The sequence below is a fragment of the Pleurodeles waltl genome, chromosome 9, assembly GCF_031143425.1.
Source record: "Pleurodeles waltl isolate 20211129_DDA chromosome 9, aPleWal1.hap1.20221129, whole genome shotgun sequence".
Taxonomy (NCBI): Eukaryota; Metazoa; Chordata; class Amphibia; order Caudata; family Salamandridae; genus Pleurodeles; species Pleurodeles waltl.
In genome coordinates, this window is record NC_090448.1 from 397,523,191 (window position 1) to 397,542,595 (window position 19,405).

At 44.4% G+C, this 19,405-nt stretch overlaps 1 protein-coding gene across 2 annotated transcripts in view; it reads left to right on the forward strand.

Moving 5' to 3' along the window:
- Window positions 1-4,801: 4,801 nt before the first annotated feature.
- Window positions 4,802-19,405, forward strand: part of MACROD1 (mono-ADP ribosylhydrolase 1) — a 2,310,829-nt gene continuing 2,296,225 nt past the window's right edge. Inside the window, exon 1 of one of the 2 annotated variants that reach the window (XM_069207113.1) lies at window positions 4,802-5,224. In XM_069207113.1, the coding sequence (XP_069063214.1) occupies window positions 4,885-5,224 (340 nt within the window). In that variant the 5' untranslated portion in view covers window positions 4,802-4,884. The remainder of the gene's footprint in view (window positions 5,225-19,405) is intronic. The other variant, XM_069207112.1, reaches the window with a different exon arrangement.

Genomic DNA, 19,405 nt, shown 5'->3' on the forward strand with positions numbered 1-19,405 from the left:
GTGGCAGTATTCATTACCAAATGAATGCTGTCACCACAATGATGGTACACTCACACTTGACAACGGTGTCCATGTGTGCACATTGCAAGGGGACCTGTATTGGTAGGTTTGTCCTGTTGTGTATGTGACTCAGTAAGTGTTTGTGTGTGTGTGTCTGGATTGTCTGGCTGACTTGGAGGGAGCTGGAACGGGTGATGTGGTTGTGTCTGTATGTGTGTGACTTGCATATGTGATTGATGTTGAATATGTTGTGTTGCTGCGTGACAAATTCAGGTGAGTGTTGTCGTTGTGTGTCTGACGTTATCATGATGTATGTAGTTGTGCCGGTGTGTGAGTGTGTTTGTGTAGCTGAGTGTATAGTGTTGGTTGTTGTGACTGTGTCGTGTGTGGGTGCAGTGTCAATGGGTGTTTTCGGCATGCACAGGTTGTGTTTTGGTCTTGTAATGGATGATGGTGCATATGTGGTGTGTTGTGTGTAGTGCAGGGGGACGCCTATGGCTAAGGTACATTGCGTGTGTGTGTCACTTACCTCTATTCCAGTGGTTTTCAACCTTTTGACTTCTGTGGACCCCCACTTCATCATTACTGTAACTCAGGACCCCCACAGAATCATTATTAGAATCCGGGGACCTCCCACTGAGTCATTACTGGAAGCCGTGGACCATGGCCTCTACATTATTGATGATATTGAACCACAAAACAATAAACAAAACATACAGTAACAAGCATTCCAACAGAATCACACACACAAATAATAATAACACATTTTATTTAATTTACAAACAAATAAAATAAAAAAATAAAAATTTGATTGGAAGGTTGGAGCTTTTCTAAATTTAATTGAAGCCACACATTGATCATAGTATACTCTGTTTGATGCCCCTGCACTGCTCCCACAAACCAATTTGGGATACTAATTTAATTTTTAGCCTCCAATTTCAAATTCCTTGACATTTACATCACATTTGAACATTTTCAATTGTACATTTAGCCACTGTATTTATATACACTTTATTAATCTTGTAATATTAGTTAATGTATTTCCTAAGAAGTCATAGACCCCCTGAAGAGGCTTTGTGGACCCCCAGGGTTCCTCGGACCACAGATTGGGAACCACTGCTGTATTCCATAACCCCTGCAATTGTCCATTGGGTCCCGCTGCTGTCTCCCTACATTAGCAATCCATCGCCAGTCCCCGCTTGGACATCTGAATAGGGCGGGCAGACCACCACTGCAGTTTGGCGGTAACACCATCAAGATCTGAATCAGGCCCTATGATACTCTACTCAGCACCACTGGACTCTACTCTAATCTGTACTACTCTATGCCACTGTACTGCACTCTACACCACTGCACTATATGTCAGTCGACTCTAATCGACCCTGCCCTACTGCACTCTATGCAACTGCAATCATTGCACTCTACTCTACACTACTGCACTCTACACCACTGCACTCTACCTTGCACCACTCCTCTCTACCCTGTGCCATTCCACTTTACCCTGCAACACTGCACACCACTTCACTCTACTGAAACAATTTACTCCACTGCACTCTACACCACTCTACTCCAATCTGCATCACTCCACTCTAAGACACTCCTCACTACGCCACTGCACTCCATGCCACTACGCTCTACGCTATATTACTCAACTCTACGCCACTCTACTCTACACCAGTCTACTCTACGCCACTGCACTCTACATTACTGCTCACTACATCATTGCACTCTGCACCGATGCACTCTAAACCACTTTACTCAAAATCAATGCATTCTACGTCAGTCTACTTGGCATTATTGCAATCTATGCCACTATATTCTATTCTGCCACACTCTACATCACTGCACTCTACGCCACTTCATTGTAGGTCACTCTACAACACTCCACAATACTACACTGACACTCTACTTCATTAAACTCTACTCCACTCCACTCTATGCCACTCCACTCTATGACACTTTGCTCTGGGCCATTCCACTCTACTCCACTTTGGCACGTTACTCCAATCTATGAAACTTTATGCCACTCTACGCCCCTCCATTCTACGCCTCTCCACTGCATTCCACTCTACAAAACTCCTTCTATGCCATTCCATGCCATTCTACTCCACTCTATGCTACGCCACTCTATGGCACTACACCACTCTATGACAGTCTACTCCACTCTACGACACTCAGTGTAACTCCGGCTCTTCGCCACTTTTCATCACTTTACTCCACTCTATGCCGCTCCATTCTGTGCCACTCTATGCCCTTCCAGTCAGTAACACTTTACTCCCTCCAAAACACTCCACAACACCCTATGCCACTTCATTTAAACCATTAACTTCTAGCGATGCTAAACAGTATCCATGCTGGTGTATAACATGGCTAAAACACATTGGTAAAACCAATAGCTCTTCCACATAGGTTTGCTAATGCTTGTTTATCCACCAGCTATTTTTAATCAGGAAACTACAAATCCCTGAATGCAAAGTTGTTGGTGGCTATAAAAAGCAAATGGCTGAAAGATGAATTCTTCTGAAATGTTTCTCATTATATGGAAACTACTACTTTGCGCCACTTGTGGTAAAGCAGTCCTGCATAGTACCATGCATTAGGAGTCAGAATAACACATTTTAGTGCAGGTGTTTGCATCACTGCACTAAAATAAGTTAGTAACAAATGCTACAGCTTCTAGGAGAATCACAATGAGGCATTCATATTATAACAAAACCGGTGAATGCCAGTGTGTGCAATTAGAAGCACATCGCTGACCCCACTTGGGTTACTAGGGAGGAGCACTGTGTCCTATGGTGCCAAAAGTACACTGAAAACACATCTCTATGACTTCTGCCCCTGCAGCTAAAATAAGTTAGCCCCAGACCTCTAGTCGTCATCTGGCGTCACTGCAGAACATAAACAGCAGGCAGGATCCAGCACCTTCTGTCCTAGAACTAGAAAGCCTGCAGTGATTGGCCAAGCTGACTGAATTTTGTTCACAACAAAATCAGTGTGTTCTCTAATGCCGTGCTGCAGGCAGGTGCAGTTTAAAGAAGGCACTACAGGACTGCACTGAGAATCGCATATCGTAACAGCGAGAGACAATGGCCAAAGAGTGCAAAGAGCAGCCTTGACTAGTAAGCCCTGGGTCTGCAACCTCGCCACTGTCTGAGGTGGTGTTCCAGCACAGTGGGTTTGACACCCCCTCTGCAGGCTTAGCCTGGCAGCAACTTCAGATGACCACAGGTGAGTCCAACGCAAACTTGAGTGCTGCAGTGGGGGCAGTGCCAGGCTAGAGGAGCGGGAGGTATAGACATAGCTGGAAGAACAAAATATTATTATTTTTTCACTATTTATAATTCTCTTAACCTTCAGGTAGCAGCATATGAAATAAGGGCCCACATCACATTTAAAATGTAACATAAATGTGAGTTAATTGCCAGGGAACGCATTTGTTTGCAATATGAAACCATTTTTAGGTAGATCATATGCGTTCAACCTCGTGTATACTTTTAGTATACTTCTTATGGCTTAAGTTGATTAAATTTGTTGGTTGCAGTGTCCTTTGAAGATTCTTGCTCGCTAGTGGTAAGTTTTGCCTTTTTCTCCCTCCTTTTTCTGTTTCAGAGCAGTGACAAACTACTGTATTATTCCACTTTGGCTCTAGTGCTGCCCTTTTTTACCTTTGGCTCCTAAAATGAGCTTATTTTACAAAAGAAACACACGGTTGTTTAGCTCATGAAAGCCACAATATGCCCTTTCTGGTAGAATGTAGCTAAACCTAAAAGCAATGATGTGAAACTTGCTTAGCCTGCATTGCATCTGGAAGTCTCTCTTTCCAGGGCCCCTCCCTGCCAGCACTCACAACATCGTATCACACACAGGTCATTGCTTAACTCCTTTATTGGGGGGTCATAAATCTTCTCAGACTGCTCTGCTTGTTGAAATGCAAGGCAAGAATGCTTGCAAGACTTTTCATTCTGATAAAATACAAAGAAAACACTTTTCCAGCCTTATTTTCCAATTTCTTTTCAGAAGTTTACACAACTCAGAGTAGTGCAATCACCTTCTTGTCTCTCCTCAAGGGCTTATGCTTTCTGATGTCAATAGCCGCCAGAGACTACCAAAACATTTCAAGACAAGACGAAATTATGAGACAGGGTTGACCAATTTATGTGATGCCAATAGCTCTAACTCAAGAAAATGCAAGGCCTATTGCATTGGAATTGCTTGTTGATTAATCCAACCATGCAAATGTCTGTGAGTGTGACCACACAGTAAAGGAATAGAAACCTGGTTGGTGGAGTGGGGGTGGGGGGTGCTGGTTTTCTGACTTGTGCACTTATAGTGCAACAAGGTCCCAGTTTAGGACTGAAAGCACAGTGAATATGCAACTCATTATTTTTCACACAGTAAAAGACGTCAATCGAAATGTCACACATTTTGCTGCTGAATGTCACTCAACCATATTGAAACAATTGAAATGTCACACATTAGCTATCTGAATACTTGACACATATGGTAAAGTAGCACTAAAACTGTCAGTCACAATACGTTTGAATGTCACACACAGACATGAAAAACATCGCACATAAGCAGTCTGAAAACTTCGAAGCAATCTTCTGTTGGCGTGTCCAGTGCTAGCTAACGCTGCAAATGCTCTGCTCTCCCTTTAAAACAGTAGTCGCGAGCTTTTTCAATGGAACCAAAAGAATGCAGTCAAACTTTATAAAATGTCCGCGTCCGCGAAAGCGAGGCTTGAAACACGGTTGTAACGCAAACAAAGCCAACGCGGTCGAGTCAGCTGTCACCGGCGGAGGGATCCGCCCACCTCCGTAAAAGGGCGTGAGAAAGTGTGTTGGGTCTGAAGTCCGTTGCGGTAACTAAATCAAGTGACTGTTGATGTTATTTCGGGATCTGTCTGTCAGGATCCCTGCCCTTCCCATGTCACCTCACTGGGTTCTGGCCGCTGTCTGCCGCGGTCTGTCTGTACGTTCACTTCTCCGCGGAGCTCGTCAGGTGCGGGTGACTGATTACAGCACTGCGAGGCCAAAAGGGTCTATTCGTGACGTCACTGGAACAGCACGTGTAGGAAACTCTTGCAAAAGCCTGTTTTCCGCGCTTTTCGTTGAGGCAGGTGTCTCCCGAGCCAGTGCCTTTCACCTGGGCTCCAGCGCAGCAGTCATGGCCGGCAAAGGGGGCAGAGGGGACCTCAGCGGAATGGGCTGGAAGGATGCCCGTGGTGAGTGAGGAATTTAGGCTAGGACTTGGGGTGACTAGAATACATATAAAGTCTTTTTTAAAGTACCTTTCCGGGTAAGAAATGGCGTTGAATATTGTCCTTTTTAAAGGGCGGGTGCTCTTTTTTTTAGTTCTTATTGCTTTTTCTCAACTTCTTCAATTTGTTTCTGAACTCTTCATCTCCTGAACGTCAAATGACAAATCAACCCCTTCACTTGTTAGGACCAGGGTTTTAAGTGGTGTGAATAAGGGGCGGGAGGAGGATGACTCCAAAAGGTAAATGGGATAAGACATATCTAGGAGCCTTTCCAAGAGAGGTTGCCTGCATAATTACGGCCGTTTCTTAAAACGTAAACTAAAATCTACCCCTTCCTGCAGCATACCACCCATCCATTACATTCGGGTGTTTCTCCATGCGCTTTTTGTTATCGCTTTTGGGCATATCACAGAATAACACCTGTGCACCTAAAACAAGCTGGCCTGTTTTCTTTGCCAGTGTTTAATAGAAGCAGTGGTGCCAGCAGCTTTAGGAGGGAGAGGGTGGGTGGGAAGCACACACACACTCATTCTTTCTCACACACACACACTCACGCACGCACGTACGTACGTCCATTAACAACACTCATAACATTCAAACATGCACGCACACACCAAACATTCATTGTAAAAGGTCACACGCACATCTGTTAACAACACTCATAACATTCAGACATGCATGCATGCATGCACCAAACATTCATTTTAAAAGATCACACACACACACTTGCCTTCAGCCCCAGGGGTCGAAGGAGAGTTCGGACTGCTGCCTTCCCTTGAAGGAAGGCAGCAGTCCCAGCCTCGTCACAGAGTGGGATGGGGTCAGTGAGACTGCTGACCTCACCCCACTCTGTGACAAAGTGTCACTGATTGACACTCGCCCTGGGCGCTTCAGGGCTTAAACCTGAAGTGCCCAGGTCGAAGCCAGTCAGTGACGCTTTCCTCATCACCCAGGGGATGGCCTCGAGGCACCTTTGCTGATTCGAGGAGGTCACGTCCATAGGAGCTGTGACCTCAGCCCAGCAAAGTTCAGCTCAGGCTGCCAGGAGTATGCGCAAATCATGTATGTCTGCTCCTGGCTGCCTGACAGGAACTTGAAGAGTGTCTGTCAGGCTGACCTTTGCTCAGCCTGTCAGACACTCTTCATGAGGGGCAAAAGGTGAATAATTAGAATTGAAAATGTTTCATTTTTAAAATATGAGACTGTCACTTAATAGCATTAAGGTCTGTGGAAAGGATAGCTGCCATAGGATTCTCACTCACTTTTGTATGCTGAGCATCAGCTAGAACGTTGCACTGCGCACTCTGCATAGAGGCAAAGGATTGGATTAACATGTATTCTAAACCTTTATTACCCACTGATGGGCACTGTGATAAACTCTCACTGCCTTTAGCTTCAACTCCAGAGCTCGCAAGTGTGGCCTGTTATAAAAACCCCATACACAACCTCAACTCACAAAGACTCCTAGAGGCAACTCAACACACTATTCAAGGGTTATATGCTGCATAGAGAAACCTACTGAAACATCCTGTATAAAGCAAACACTCTTAGGGAAAAATTCTATAAAACATGCAATGTAAACAGGCACTACATGGCTTACATGGAATACCTTATGAGTTTTTACAGTCATTATTAAGAAATCAATCAAATTTTTTGTCTTTAAAGTTAAGGGCATGAATACAGTGCCTGATAGGATCTGTTTCAAGGTCAGTTTTTATTTATTGCTGAGTCTGAGACCCAGAGGGACCCATTCCTGTTAAGGCCATGGTTAGTGTTGCCACCTGTGAGATTCAATGCCTTTGAAAAATTCTCCACACAGGTTGAATAAAATACCACCACATCCACCAGGTCTTCCAGATAACTTGCTCTCACAGTTTAAATTTCAACAGTAAACACCCCACTCAGAACCCACTCCCAAGGAGGACAGTTTGTCATGAAGACTGGATATCTGTGGATACACACATGGCAGTCTGAGTAAAGCATAAATTCATATTTACACATTACCACATACCTTCCCCTTTTAATAAAGCAACCCTAAACAAATTATATTTTTTCATTACCACCAAACGGTTAAAATTTCAGATGCGACCATCATCCAGTTTGGCCACCCCTCTGCAGACGTTTGTCTCACAATACTTTCTGCTAACTTGTGATGATCCTCAGATTCTCTCAGGAAACTTCACTTTGAACACATCACCCACTCCTCTAAGCAAGGGCTTATTTGCCTTGCGGCTCTCATCTCTCTTTTCTCACACACTGTAGATGTACTTCTTTTGACATGGTCTCCTCCATTATCTTGCTAGATCCCATCTCACACTTATATAGTTTCTCAACCAAGGAGGCTCTATCACAGTACGCAGTCCATGTTTCTTGAGTGAAACAAAGCGACTCACACCTGAGATAGATTGCGGAGTGAATCTATACTCACCTCGTCTCTTTACAGCCTGAACCCAGTCTTTCCATTAACTTTAACAATTTGAATGGCTTCCCCCAACATTCTATTGAACCTTTCAACCATTCCATTTGTTGCTGGATGATATAAGGCTTTTATGAGATATACCCCTAACACCAAGAAGCAACTCCATTTCTTTTGAAGTCAGTTGCAACCCATTATCTGTTAGGATATTCCTAGTATTACCCTCTCTTGCAAATACCTCAGTTGAAAATCTGATGACTACAGTAGTGTTGATCTCATTACACCCACCTCCGGCCACCTGGGATGCATGCCAATGTCTACAAAAAAATATTTAGAGGTGCTTCCCACCCACATTGATGGGTCCAACAATGTCCAAACCAGCCTCCTCCCAAACATCAGTGGGAGGGCCCTGACAAACCATGGGAGATGTCCTTATCTTCATGTTTTTGTCACTCATCCTGCACTCACTACAATCTCTCATAATCCTCTCCACTACAATGTCCATTCCAGGCCACCAGTACATGCACCTAAGCCTCTCTTTCATCTTGTGATGCCCCGCTGACCCTCATAAGAAAGATCAATTAAATGTTGCCTGACACCTCTGGGTGGAAATAGTTTTTCATCAGTATAGCATTACTCACTGACAGCTTGTCAAATATCTTCACAAAACTGGCAAACTTTCCCTTTTTTCCTACTCTGGTCCCCAGACCAGACAAACTGACACATGTCTTTCACAGCCTCATCTTGCTCCATCTCCTGCCCCATTCACTCTCTGTTACACACCCCATCGTAACATTACATACTTTAACTTCATTTTCCTTCCACCAGTTTTCTTCATCATCTCTAGACCCAGAATCCACAGCCAGCCTTGATAAGCAATACGCAACATTGTTGTCAACACCGGGCAAATAACAGACAACAAATTGAAAATCCTGGGGTGCCACACGTAACATACACATTCTAGATGAAATGGAGTCCAGATCCTTTTCCCAAAGACTTCCTGTAATGGCCTGTGATCTGTCCGAACTTGGAATCTAACACCCCCAAAAAAACTGGTAATATGTTCTCATTGCCCAGTAGCAAGGACTTCCATATCTATGATCAGGTACCTCAGATCTACTCCCTTTAATGACCTAGATGCAAAGGCTATGGTGACCTTCTCATCTCCCTGTGTCTGCTTCAAAACAGCTCCAAGCCCTTTTTCACTCATGTCAGTAAGAACTATGCAAGGATTCCTTGGGACAAAACTCTGTAAAAATTGAGCAGATGCCAACGCAACCTTTAAATCTTCAAATTCCTGGCGACACTTGTCCATCAAAACAAATAGGACACCTTTCTTGAGAAGGCTCCTCATCGCTACTGTGTGACCTGCGAAGTTGGGAACAAATCTGCATAAAATTCTGCCATTCCAAGAAATGTTTGGACCTTTTGCTTTTTGGAAGGCTGCTGCAGCTGTCAAATGGCAGAGATGACCCAGCCTTAGGTATGACACCTTCACCAGAGATGACATGTCCTAAATATGTAATTTGTAATTCACCAAACTTGCACATGCTAATCTTCAGCGTGATTTCTTTCTGTATAAATGTGCAAAGTACTTCCTTCACCCTGTTTACATGATTATGCAAGTTGTCACTAAAGATTAGCATGTCACCCTGAAAGAATTTAACTCCGTCAATTTCCTTCAATAGACTGGTCATGAGTCTCTGAAGTACAAATGCTGCAAAAAATAACCCAAACAACATTCTGTTGAAGCAGAACACACTAAAAGGTGTAATAAAGGCAGTTAAGTCTTTTAAATCATCACTCAATCTGACCTTATGATTGGCAGACACCAAGCCAAGTGTTGTAAAATACTTAGCGCTGCCCAACAACGTCACTATCTGCGTTAACACACAGGCGAATCTCATCTGAGGACTTGGAAACTACCACCACTGGTGCCAACTGTTGCAAAGCTTCTACAGCCTCAATAATGTCCTCCTTCTTGAGTCTACTCAATTCAGACTCCACAGCACCATGTAGACCAGGGGTTTTCAACTGGGGGGCGGGTCCGCCCTAGGGGAGCCTCAAGTGACCCAGGGGGAGGGGCGATCAGGCACTAGCCAAAAGAAGCATTATGCAGGCAACAGTGGTTTGTTTTAAATAGAAGAAATGTATTGCATTTTTATAAAAGATAACATCATTTAACTGCAATGTTTAAATAAGTCTATACATATTTAAATATTGCCAACTTAATAGAATAAATATTATGAAAAATTCTGAAGGGGGGGGGGCAGATGATTTGTTTTATCCCCGGAGGGGCATGGCATTCAAAAGTTTGAAAGTCACTGATGTAGACTCCAGGGAATATTTCTTACCTTACATGCAACCAGTGTAGCCCCCTCCCTGATCCTAATACGATGGACATACCCTTTCACACATCCAACTTTATCAGAGAACACCAGGGGAAACTCCTGTTGAAATTGCTCAGTCATAATATTCACTCTCCCGACCTGTACTTGGGGATTCAAGTTAGGATCTAGAAAAATGCCCAAGAGATTCTGGTGTGGCAACTTAAGATGGTATCACCCTTGACTAGGACATATACTTTCCCAGTAGCTCCATTCCTTTGGAATTCAAAATCTACATCAAAGTAACCTATCAACTCTATAGGTTTTCCCCCCGTAACTATACGGCATGACACCAGGAGGATTGAGTGTAACTTTCCCTTTGAAATAGCAGTCATAGTCCACATCAGATATCAATGACAATTTAGCACTGAGTCCATCATCATGACCATATCGACCTCATTCAACTTGACCGCATCCGTAGGCTGTGTACAATCGGTACTAGTAATACCATTGACATCATCATTATATATTTGCAAAACAATATCTTCCTCGTCAGTGCAAATCTCATTCCCCTTCTCTCTACCAGAGGAAGACTTGCAACACTTGGCCAAATGTCTCCTCCTACCACACACTACACGTTTCAGGTACAGCTGGACAATCTTTGAAATTTGCCAAATGATTGGAATTGCCAGACCTGCAACAATTTCCCTTTTGTTTAGAAAAACTCAGATATTTTTTCTTCTGTGAGGCAATTATGTGGATGGCATTTGACATCCCCTGTGGTTTCATTTTTAGATTTCTGCATATATACCCTGCATGGAATGTTTCACTTGTTTATCTATAGTCAGAACTTCTGTGAGACTTGGATAATTTTTGGCTCACAGTTCTTCCCTAAATTTGTCAGTTCTACCTTCTAAGATGAATTGGCCGCAAATCCTTTCCTCTGTGTTTTCCTTAAAGTTGCAATGAGCAGCCAACTTTGAGAGTAACGTTTCAAAGTCTTTAACTGATTCGCCTTCTTTCTGTTTTCTCTTGTCAAAATAGAATCTTTGTAATATTATGGAAACTTTAGGCAAGTAATGTTCATCCAATGTTTGAAGTAAAAGCTCATATTTGTTTAAATTATCGCCATCTTATGTCTGGTAAGTTCTCAAATACATCTTGGCACTTCGCCCCTAAAAATGTATTAACATGTAGGTTTTTTTCCTCTGCTGAGAAACTGGGACCGCATACTGTTAGATAATTAATAAACACTTTGTTCCAGTTTGACTTCAATAAGGGTGGATCCCCAGGAGTAGAGAGAAAGAAAGGAGGTGGTGAAATATGTTGCATCTTGAAAACTGGGAATATAAATAGGAAAAGTTTGAGAATTAGAGAAGTAGAAACGCAGAAGAGAGGAAAACGTAAAGTGAAAGAAAAAGAAAAGAAGAAAAAACATGAAGAGGCAGCTAAAACGAGCGAAAAACCTCGAGCAGAGGGAAGGAGAAAGAAAATTAAGGGAACAAAATAACAATAAGAGAAAGTCCGAGAATCTCACTGGTACACAATTTTGTATCTGAAATGCACTTACATTTTTTTTTTAATGTTACTAAATATGTTACAGGTAAAACAATACTCACGTTCAGTTACAATTTACTTCAAAGTGCTTTCAGCTTCCCTCATCATTGTAATTTAGTTCCCATGTTTGTAGAAGACCTGTTTCAGTTTTCATAGAAATCTTTCATCCAATCACAGATAAAAAGTCCTTATTTTGTTTTCAACAAGACAGCGTGACCAGGAATGTGTGGTAAACTCTGGATGACACCTCCAGTGAGAGCGGTAAGAGTTGTGGCAGCAAGGCGAATGGAGAAGCTAGTTAGGATATAGAAAACACTTGTGAGTACAGGTCAAAAATCGGTGTGCGCGGACTCCACAGCGCCTTTAAATGCATAACAGTGATACACATGCACTCGTGAGCGTAGTTCCAGGAGCCAGCGGTGCACATGCAGTGAAGTGTTATGAGGTTACCGTCTTTGAAATAGCACGGGGTGAATGTGTGGCAAGAGCATGTCTGTCAGCAGTGCATGCACGGGCTGTGACCTGAGTTAAATCTTTCAAATGTAAACAACACCGCCTTAGGGAGCACACACTTGAAGTTCAATTTGGGTACACTGTGAATAAATATGGAAAACATGTGCGGTCTGACACAGTTTGGCAGAGGCAAACACTCAAAGTAAATGCCACTGATAGAATTAATCCTATAGGAGTATATAAGGCAAACCAGGTAAAGTAATAAAATGCAACAATTAGGGTAAAGGGTCTCTGGAGAAAGCTCAAGAACATATCCAGGGAGAAGGAAGTAGGTGCATAGGTAGGAGCCAGGTAGTGCAGGTTTAAAGTTACTCACAACTGCTAGTAGTGTTGAAGTTTCTACTGGAAATCATGGGTTTAGGAGCCAATAATTGCCAATGTGCGAGTCAATGTCTTAAAGAAATTCTCCACACAGTTTGAAAAAAAAAATGACACCAGTCTTATTGTATAGAACAGTGGTTCCCAACCTTTTGACTTCTGTGGACTCCCATTTTATCAATACTGGAGCCCGGGGCCCCCCTCTGAATCATTATTGGAACCTGGGGACCCCCACTGAGTCATTACTGATAGCTGGGACCTAATATTATTAAATTCTTTAAGCAGTCGTGGACCCCCTGAGGAGCCTTTGCGGACCCCCAGGGGTCCCTGGCCCACAGGTTGGGAACCACTGGTATAGAAGACAATCCAGCCATCACCTCCATCAGGTCTCCCAGATAACTGACTCTCAGAGTTTCAACATCAGCAATAAACATTCAACTAAGAACCCACTTCTTATGAGGAGAGTTTGTCATGGAAACTGGGTATCCATGGATACACACAAGCCAGTCTGAGTAAAGCACAAATACATATTTACACATTACAGCATAATCTTCATTTTGGAAAACAAAATTCCCTCTACTGTGGCATGTTCTACCTAGACCTGAGGTGAAAAAAACTTAGGTAAGTGCTAGACCTGTCAGCCCTAATGTGGGCTTCCCCAAATCTTTAGTTTTACTCCTCAATGTTTTGCTCATCTCTTTGTTGGCCTTAGAGCTGTGCACTTTACCACTGCTTACCAGTACATATGGTCACTCCCTAAAACATAATAAAATTGTCTTACATCCAGTTGACACATTTAATTTACTTGTAAGTCCCTAGTAAAATGTACTACATGTACCCAGGGCCTTAAATTAAATGCTACTAGTGGGCCTGCAGTACTCATTGTGCCACCCACTTAAGTAACTTCTTAAACATGTCTCAGACCTGCCTTTGCAGCCTGTGTGTGCAATTTTAAACTACTATATCGACCTGGCAAAATAAAACTTTTGCCAGGCCTAAACGTTCCTTTTTAATACATATAGGTCACCCCTATGGTAGGTCCTTAACAGCCCATAGGTGGGGTACAGTTTATTAAAAAAGTTTGACAGTATTTTTAGGGTTTACACGTCCTGGTAGTGAAAAATCCTTACATTTGTTTTTCACTACTGCAAGGCCTACCTCTCCCTTAGGGTAACTTTAAGTTACCTTATTACATTTAATACATGATAATTGGGTGCAGATATGGATGTCGAGTTTGGTGTCTAAAGAATTGTAATTTTAAAGTCTCTTTAATGGTAAAGTTGGATTTTAAACCACAAATCTGAAAATGTGATGCTTACAGTCTGTATTCTGGATCACATGACTAGGTGTAGCTGGCAGTTTGTCTTTGTGTATTACTCCTAGACAGTGAGACATAAGGTGTGGCAGGGAGGGCTATTTCTGACTTGATGAGAGGGAGTGGTCACCAACCACACTTACACATCTCAAATGCTCTGCCTCAGCTCATTTACAAAGGGCTTCACACTAGTCTTTTGTGCTCCCAGACAAGGTAGGGCCAGAGGAAGGAGGCTGGAAATTCCAAACACATACTTTTAAAGCTAGGAACCAAGTATAAATATTAGAGCCTAAGACTTAACTATTCAGCACACATCTGGACCTGTGGGAAAATCAGAAGAAGGACCGCTGGGCTACTCTGTTACAGGAAGGACTGCTACTCTGCTGCCATGCTGCATGAGTGAGAAGGACTGGACCTGTGTCTTGAACCAAGGACTACTAGAGTGACTCCAGGGGCTAGTTGGCTGGCCTCCTGATCAGAGCCTCAGGGACACCCAAAGGCTACAACCACCTTGAGCTCCGCAAATTGAATCTGTCTCCTGAGTCTTGCCACCCAAGTGGTGCCACCCAATCATGGACTCTTGTGAGGGGGCCTGAAAGTGCTCTGCCAGCCCAGCTGTGGTCTCTTGAGAAGAAACCAATGCAGCGTGACACATCACCTTTCATCTCTACATCAGAACTGCTGCAGCACGATGCATCCCGGACGCAGGGTTTTGAAACTCGCGGCTTCTCAGAAACCGCCTGTTTGCAGTGCATCCTCGACATGGGACTTCATATTGTAAGCCTTCATCAGCGTTATCCTGATGAAAGTGCAGGACCTCGCATTCCTAATCCCGTCGACTGTGCAATGCATCTCCAGTGCAGGACCTCGCAGCGCAGCTTCTTCAAAATGCCACTGCATGGTATATCCAGGACGCAGGATTTCACAATACTCTGCAACCAGGATTTAAAGTACTTTTTTTCAGTGGTCCAACTTGGTCCTTGTATCCGGTCCGCTCCCAATTGCAGTTGGCCGGAACTTGTGACTTTGTCCTGGTCTGGTGCAACCAGATAACCACAGTTGGCACTTTGTGCTTTAAGGCACTATGCTCATTTAAATCTTAAAACTTGCTTATCCCCGGTTCTACTGACTGGATCTTTGATGTTTTGATCTCAAATTTAATAAAATGTACTTTATTTTTCTAAATTGGTATGGGATTTTTCTTGTGTTGTGTTTTCACTTTATTGCTGTTTGAAGTGCTGCATAAATACTTTGTGTCAGACTACCAGCGGTGTAAGCACAGTTTAAGTTGGGGTTTGCTGCTTGAATTAGCTTTCACCACTCTCAACCAGTAACCCCATTTACTACATTGGTGTTTAGCAGTGAGCATTAGGACTTGTGTTTGTGCAGTGCCATACAGTGATTTTGTGTAGTACTAAAACATCATATAAAAAATTTGGTATAAATTCAAGTTTTTTTTCAAATTCTCATTGATTGTCTTTTTTTGCTTTTTGCTAAAATCACTCTCATTCCACTGGACTGTCTGTGACCATAACTGCAGAAATTGAATTCTAGCTTGTCAACCTGGAGAGCTACACTGCTCTGTGGTTGAGCTGGGTGAGTTCTGTTAAGGAAAGGGACTTTCAACCAAGAAGGGCACCAAGAAGTTGGAGCTTCAGAAAGCTTTAAGGGCTTAGACGGAGGCTCACCAGTTGTGGACAACAATAGAGGATCCGGATGAACAGAATGATGTGCAGGAGCTGGTGCAGGACCTGTGTGCAGGTCCTGAGATGCAGCACACAGGGTAGGGGATGACTTGTCTCCTGAATTGGAAACCCATTGCAGAGTAGTAAGCAGTGTGTTCTCCCAAGGCGTGTTTCTAGAGAAGCTAGCAGAGAAGAATACTCAAAGGGAATTTAGGTTTCAGGTGGCCTAGCTCAAGTTGGAGAAATAATTAGCCCTGGAGGAAAGGAGAATGGTAAACAAACTACGTATCAGAGAGCTGGACTTCATAGTTACATAAGCGGAGTCCAGCAACAATGGTGGCAGTGTACCTGCAGTGTCTGATTGGGATAAGAAGGGTCATATACCCAAATATTTGGTTCCCCACTGTGTGCTAGGGGATGATATTGACAAGTGGTTTCCTGCTTATGAGGTGGCCCTCAAGATGGATAGGATCCCAGAGGAGTTTTGAGGGACTTCACTCTGGAAGCACAGGTCCACATTAGGGAGGGATACCTTACACTAGAGGTGGTGGACCAGTTGAAGTACACTCTCATGTAAAGCATCCTTGTTAACAAGTATAGGCCTACTCCAGAGGGGTACAGCATTAGATTCATAGATAGCAAAAGATGCAGAATCAGTCTTGGGAGGATTTTCTTGAGTATGCCGGCACTGTTTGCCTGGATGCAGGAGCAGCAAAGTTGATGCTTTTACCGGATTGTTTAATCTGATTCTGACAGCATGTGTTCAAAATCTGTAGAGCAGCATCAGCACCTGATTGATAGTAATCTCACTGATCCCAGGCAGCTTGCTAGGGAGGCAGACTTCTGAGTCAGCACCAGAGTGTACAAAAAGGTATCTGGGGGGGATCATCAGAAAGGTGTTTAGGCGGTGTTTAGAAAGAGAGGGAAGGAAATGTTACAATGGAGTTCTCCAAAGGCCCCCAAAATAATTCCCAAGAGAACAGTATCCAGTCCCAACCTGATTATAAGAAGACATTCTTTGATCACAAGACAGGGAGGTGTGTCCCTCAGTGTACTGAGAGTTACAAATATGGGCACTTCATGGGAAACCCCAAATGTCCCAAGAGGGAACAGCTCACCCCCCCACTGGTGGCACGTGGCTGGGTTGGCCAGTGTAGCGTTTGGGGAGGAGTTGGTCCCAGTTAGCTTGGGAGAGAGACCAGGGGTTACCTTAGTGTCCCTAGGGGATAGAGAGATAGCGCCAAAAGCTCACATGCCTTCAAATAAGCCTAAGTATAGGCAGTGGGTCAACATCAGTGGGCAAATGGTGGAGGCTTTGAGTGACACAGGAGCCAGTATGACTGCTGTGAGGAATCATCTGGTTCGCTCAGAGAAGGTCATCCCTAATACATTCCATCACATTATAGTAACAGACAACCATGAGAGTCCCTGCCCAGTGGCTCTGGTTCCCTTTGAGTGGAAGGTTGGAAGGTCTCAGGTTCTCTAAACGTAGCTGTGAACCCTGCCATGCCTGTATATGTTAGGCAAGGACCTAGAGCACATTCTCTGGAAAGAAGAGCTCAGGTCACACCTGGAGATGGTAGGCTTACGTGAATGGGTCTGTATGACCATAAGGTCCATGATCTCCCAAGAGGGGAGTCAAGGAAGCCTGGAAGAATGGCCCAGGCAGCTGCCAAGAAGGGAAAGGGTAGGGAGCACAGGGAACCAACCTCTGAAATTCCTACGGTCCAGGGTGATAGGGACCTGAGGAGGTTACCCCGGAGCCAACCGGTGAAGACATTGTTGGCCTGGGAGACCTGCCTGAGCTTTCTGGATGGCAAGTTGAGGATTGGCCAACCAAGAAAGATTTCTGCAAAGTGCAGAAAGCATGCCCCAGCTTAGAGGGCTTGAGGTAGCAAGCTGAGGTTCAGGCTGCAGGTAAAGCCTCTGAAGGTTCCCTTATCTACTGGGAGAATGACCTCCTGTCTAGTGAGCCTAAAGATCCCGGACCGGAGGCAGCCTGTGTGCTTGTGCTTTCCCCCTTGTTCCATGGCCTTCCTACCTTGGTTAGCTCATGATATACCCTTGGCAGGACATCTGGGTCAGGACAAAACCTTTGCCAGACTTGTCCCCCACTTCTACTGGCCTCCTATGAAAAAAGCCTTGTATGTCTTGTCCCACCTGGCAGGCCAGTGAGAAAACAGTGAAGAAGCTGAAAGCTCCCCTGGTTCTCTTGCCTGTTGTTGGCACTCCTTTTGAAAGGGAGGTCATCGACATTGTTGGTCCCTTGGGCCCAAAGCAGCCTTAAGCAACAGGTTCATCCTGGTTGTGGTGGACCACCCGTCACAGGTCAGTAACTGCATCTGTAGTGGGTAGGGCCCTGATGGGGGTTTTTTACCCGAGTGGGGTTCCCCGAAAAAAGTGGTGTCTGACACAGGCACCAACTTCATATCGGGTACAAGAAGTTCATGTGGATGAATGTGGGTTAATCTACCAGTTCTCCACACTCTATCACCTTCAACCAAGTGGGCTTGTTCAGAGATCCAATCAGAACCTGAAGGTAATGGGCCTGTCTGAGTCCATGAGGTGGGAATTGGACGTCCTCTTGCCTTCCCTGCTGTTTGCCAACAGTGAGGTACCACAGAAATGGGTTGGGTTCAGCTTATTTGAGCAGCTTCTCTATGTACCCCTGTTAGGGGATCTCTGAGCCTTGTGAAAGAAAGGGGGGCACGTTCTCTGAGAGTCGCCTCATATTGTAGTCAGCTACATGCTGACTGTCTGTAAGGAGATGCAGTGCTTCTTGAAGAAGGGTAAAGAAAGTCTTGAGGCCAGTCAAGTAATGAAATTCTAGTATGACCAGAAGGCCACTTTGGTAGAGTTTCAGCCTGGCCAAAAGTTGTGGGTCATGGAGTCTGTGGAACCCAGAGCTATCCAAGATTGTTGGACAGGCCTATATGAGTTGAGGAAGTGCAAGAGGGAGACTACCTACCAGGTAGATTTTAAGACATCTACAAATTCCCTAAGGGTGCTCCACATTAGCCATCTCAAACCACACTTTGAGAGGTCTGAGGTCAGTGTTCTCCTGGTGACAGCTGACTGAATAGAAGAGGAGAGTGAGCCTCTCCCTTACCTCCTGTCTTCCAATTGAGCACGATGGGTCAGTAGAGGGTATTAACCACTCCCCTAATCTGACCCCAAAGCAGCAGAAAGACTGTTGTCAGTTATTGGGACAGTTTGCCTCACTGTTTTCCCTCACCCTTGGGCTTACACGTTTGTGTATCCACAACATAGATACTGGGGACAATATACCTGCTAAAAATAACATTTTCAGGTTTTCGGATGAGGTGAGAGCTAGCTTAAAGGAGGTCTCCAGGATGCTGGTTTTAGGGGTGATTGAGCCCCACAGCATTCCTTGGTCCACCCCCATGGTTCTGGTACCCAAGGGTGTCCCACTGGGCACCACTCTAGAACTTTGGTTCTGTGTGGACTATTGGGGACTCAATTCAGTTACTGAGAATGACGCTCACCCCATCCCGAGCTGATGAGCTCATAGACATGCTGGGCGCTACCCGATTTCTCAGTACTTACGATCTCACATCAGCATACTGGCAGATTGCTATGACTGAGGGGGAAAAAGAAAGCACAGCTTTCTCGACTTCAAAGGGCCCCTTCCAGTTTTGGGTCATGCCCTTTGGGTTAAAGAATGCCTCTGCCACCATCCAGATGTTGGTAAACAGGGTCCTGGCCGGGAAGTAGGCTTTCTTTGCTGCCTACCTAGATGACATAGCAGTCATCAGCTCCTGTATCACTTCCAGAAAGTACTTCAGGCCACACATTAAGGGGACCTGACAATCAAGGCCAACAAGTGCCAGATAGGGCAGGGAACGGTGGTGTATGTGGGCTGTCTGGTGGGCATGGGCCAGGTGCAGCCTCTCAAGGCCAAGACTGAGATCGTCCTGTCTCAGCAACCCCCCAAAACCCAAACTAAAGTGAGGACCCTCCTGGGCATCACAGGATACTGCAAGATGATTAAGA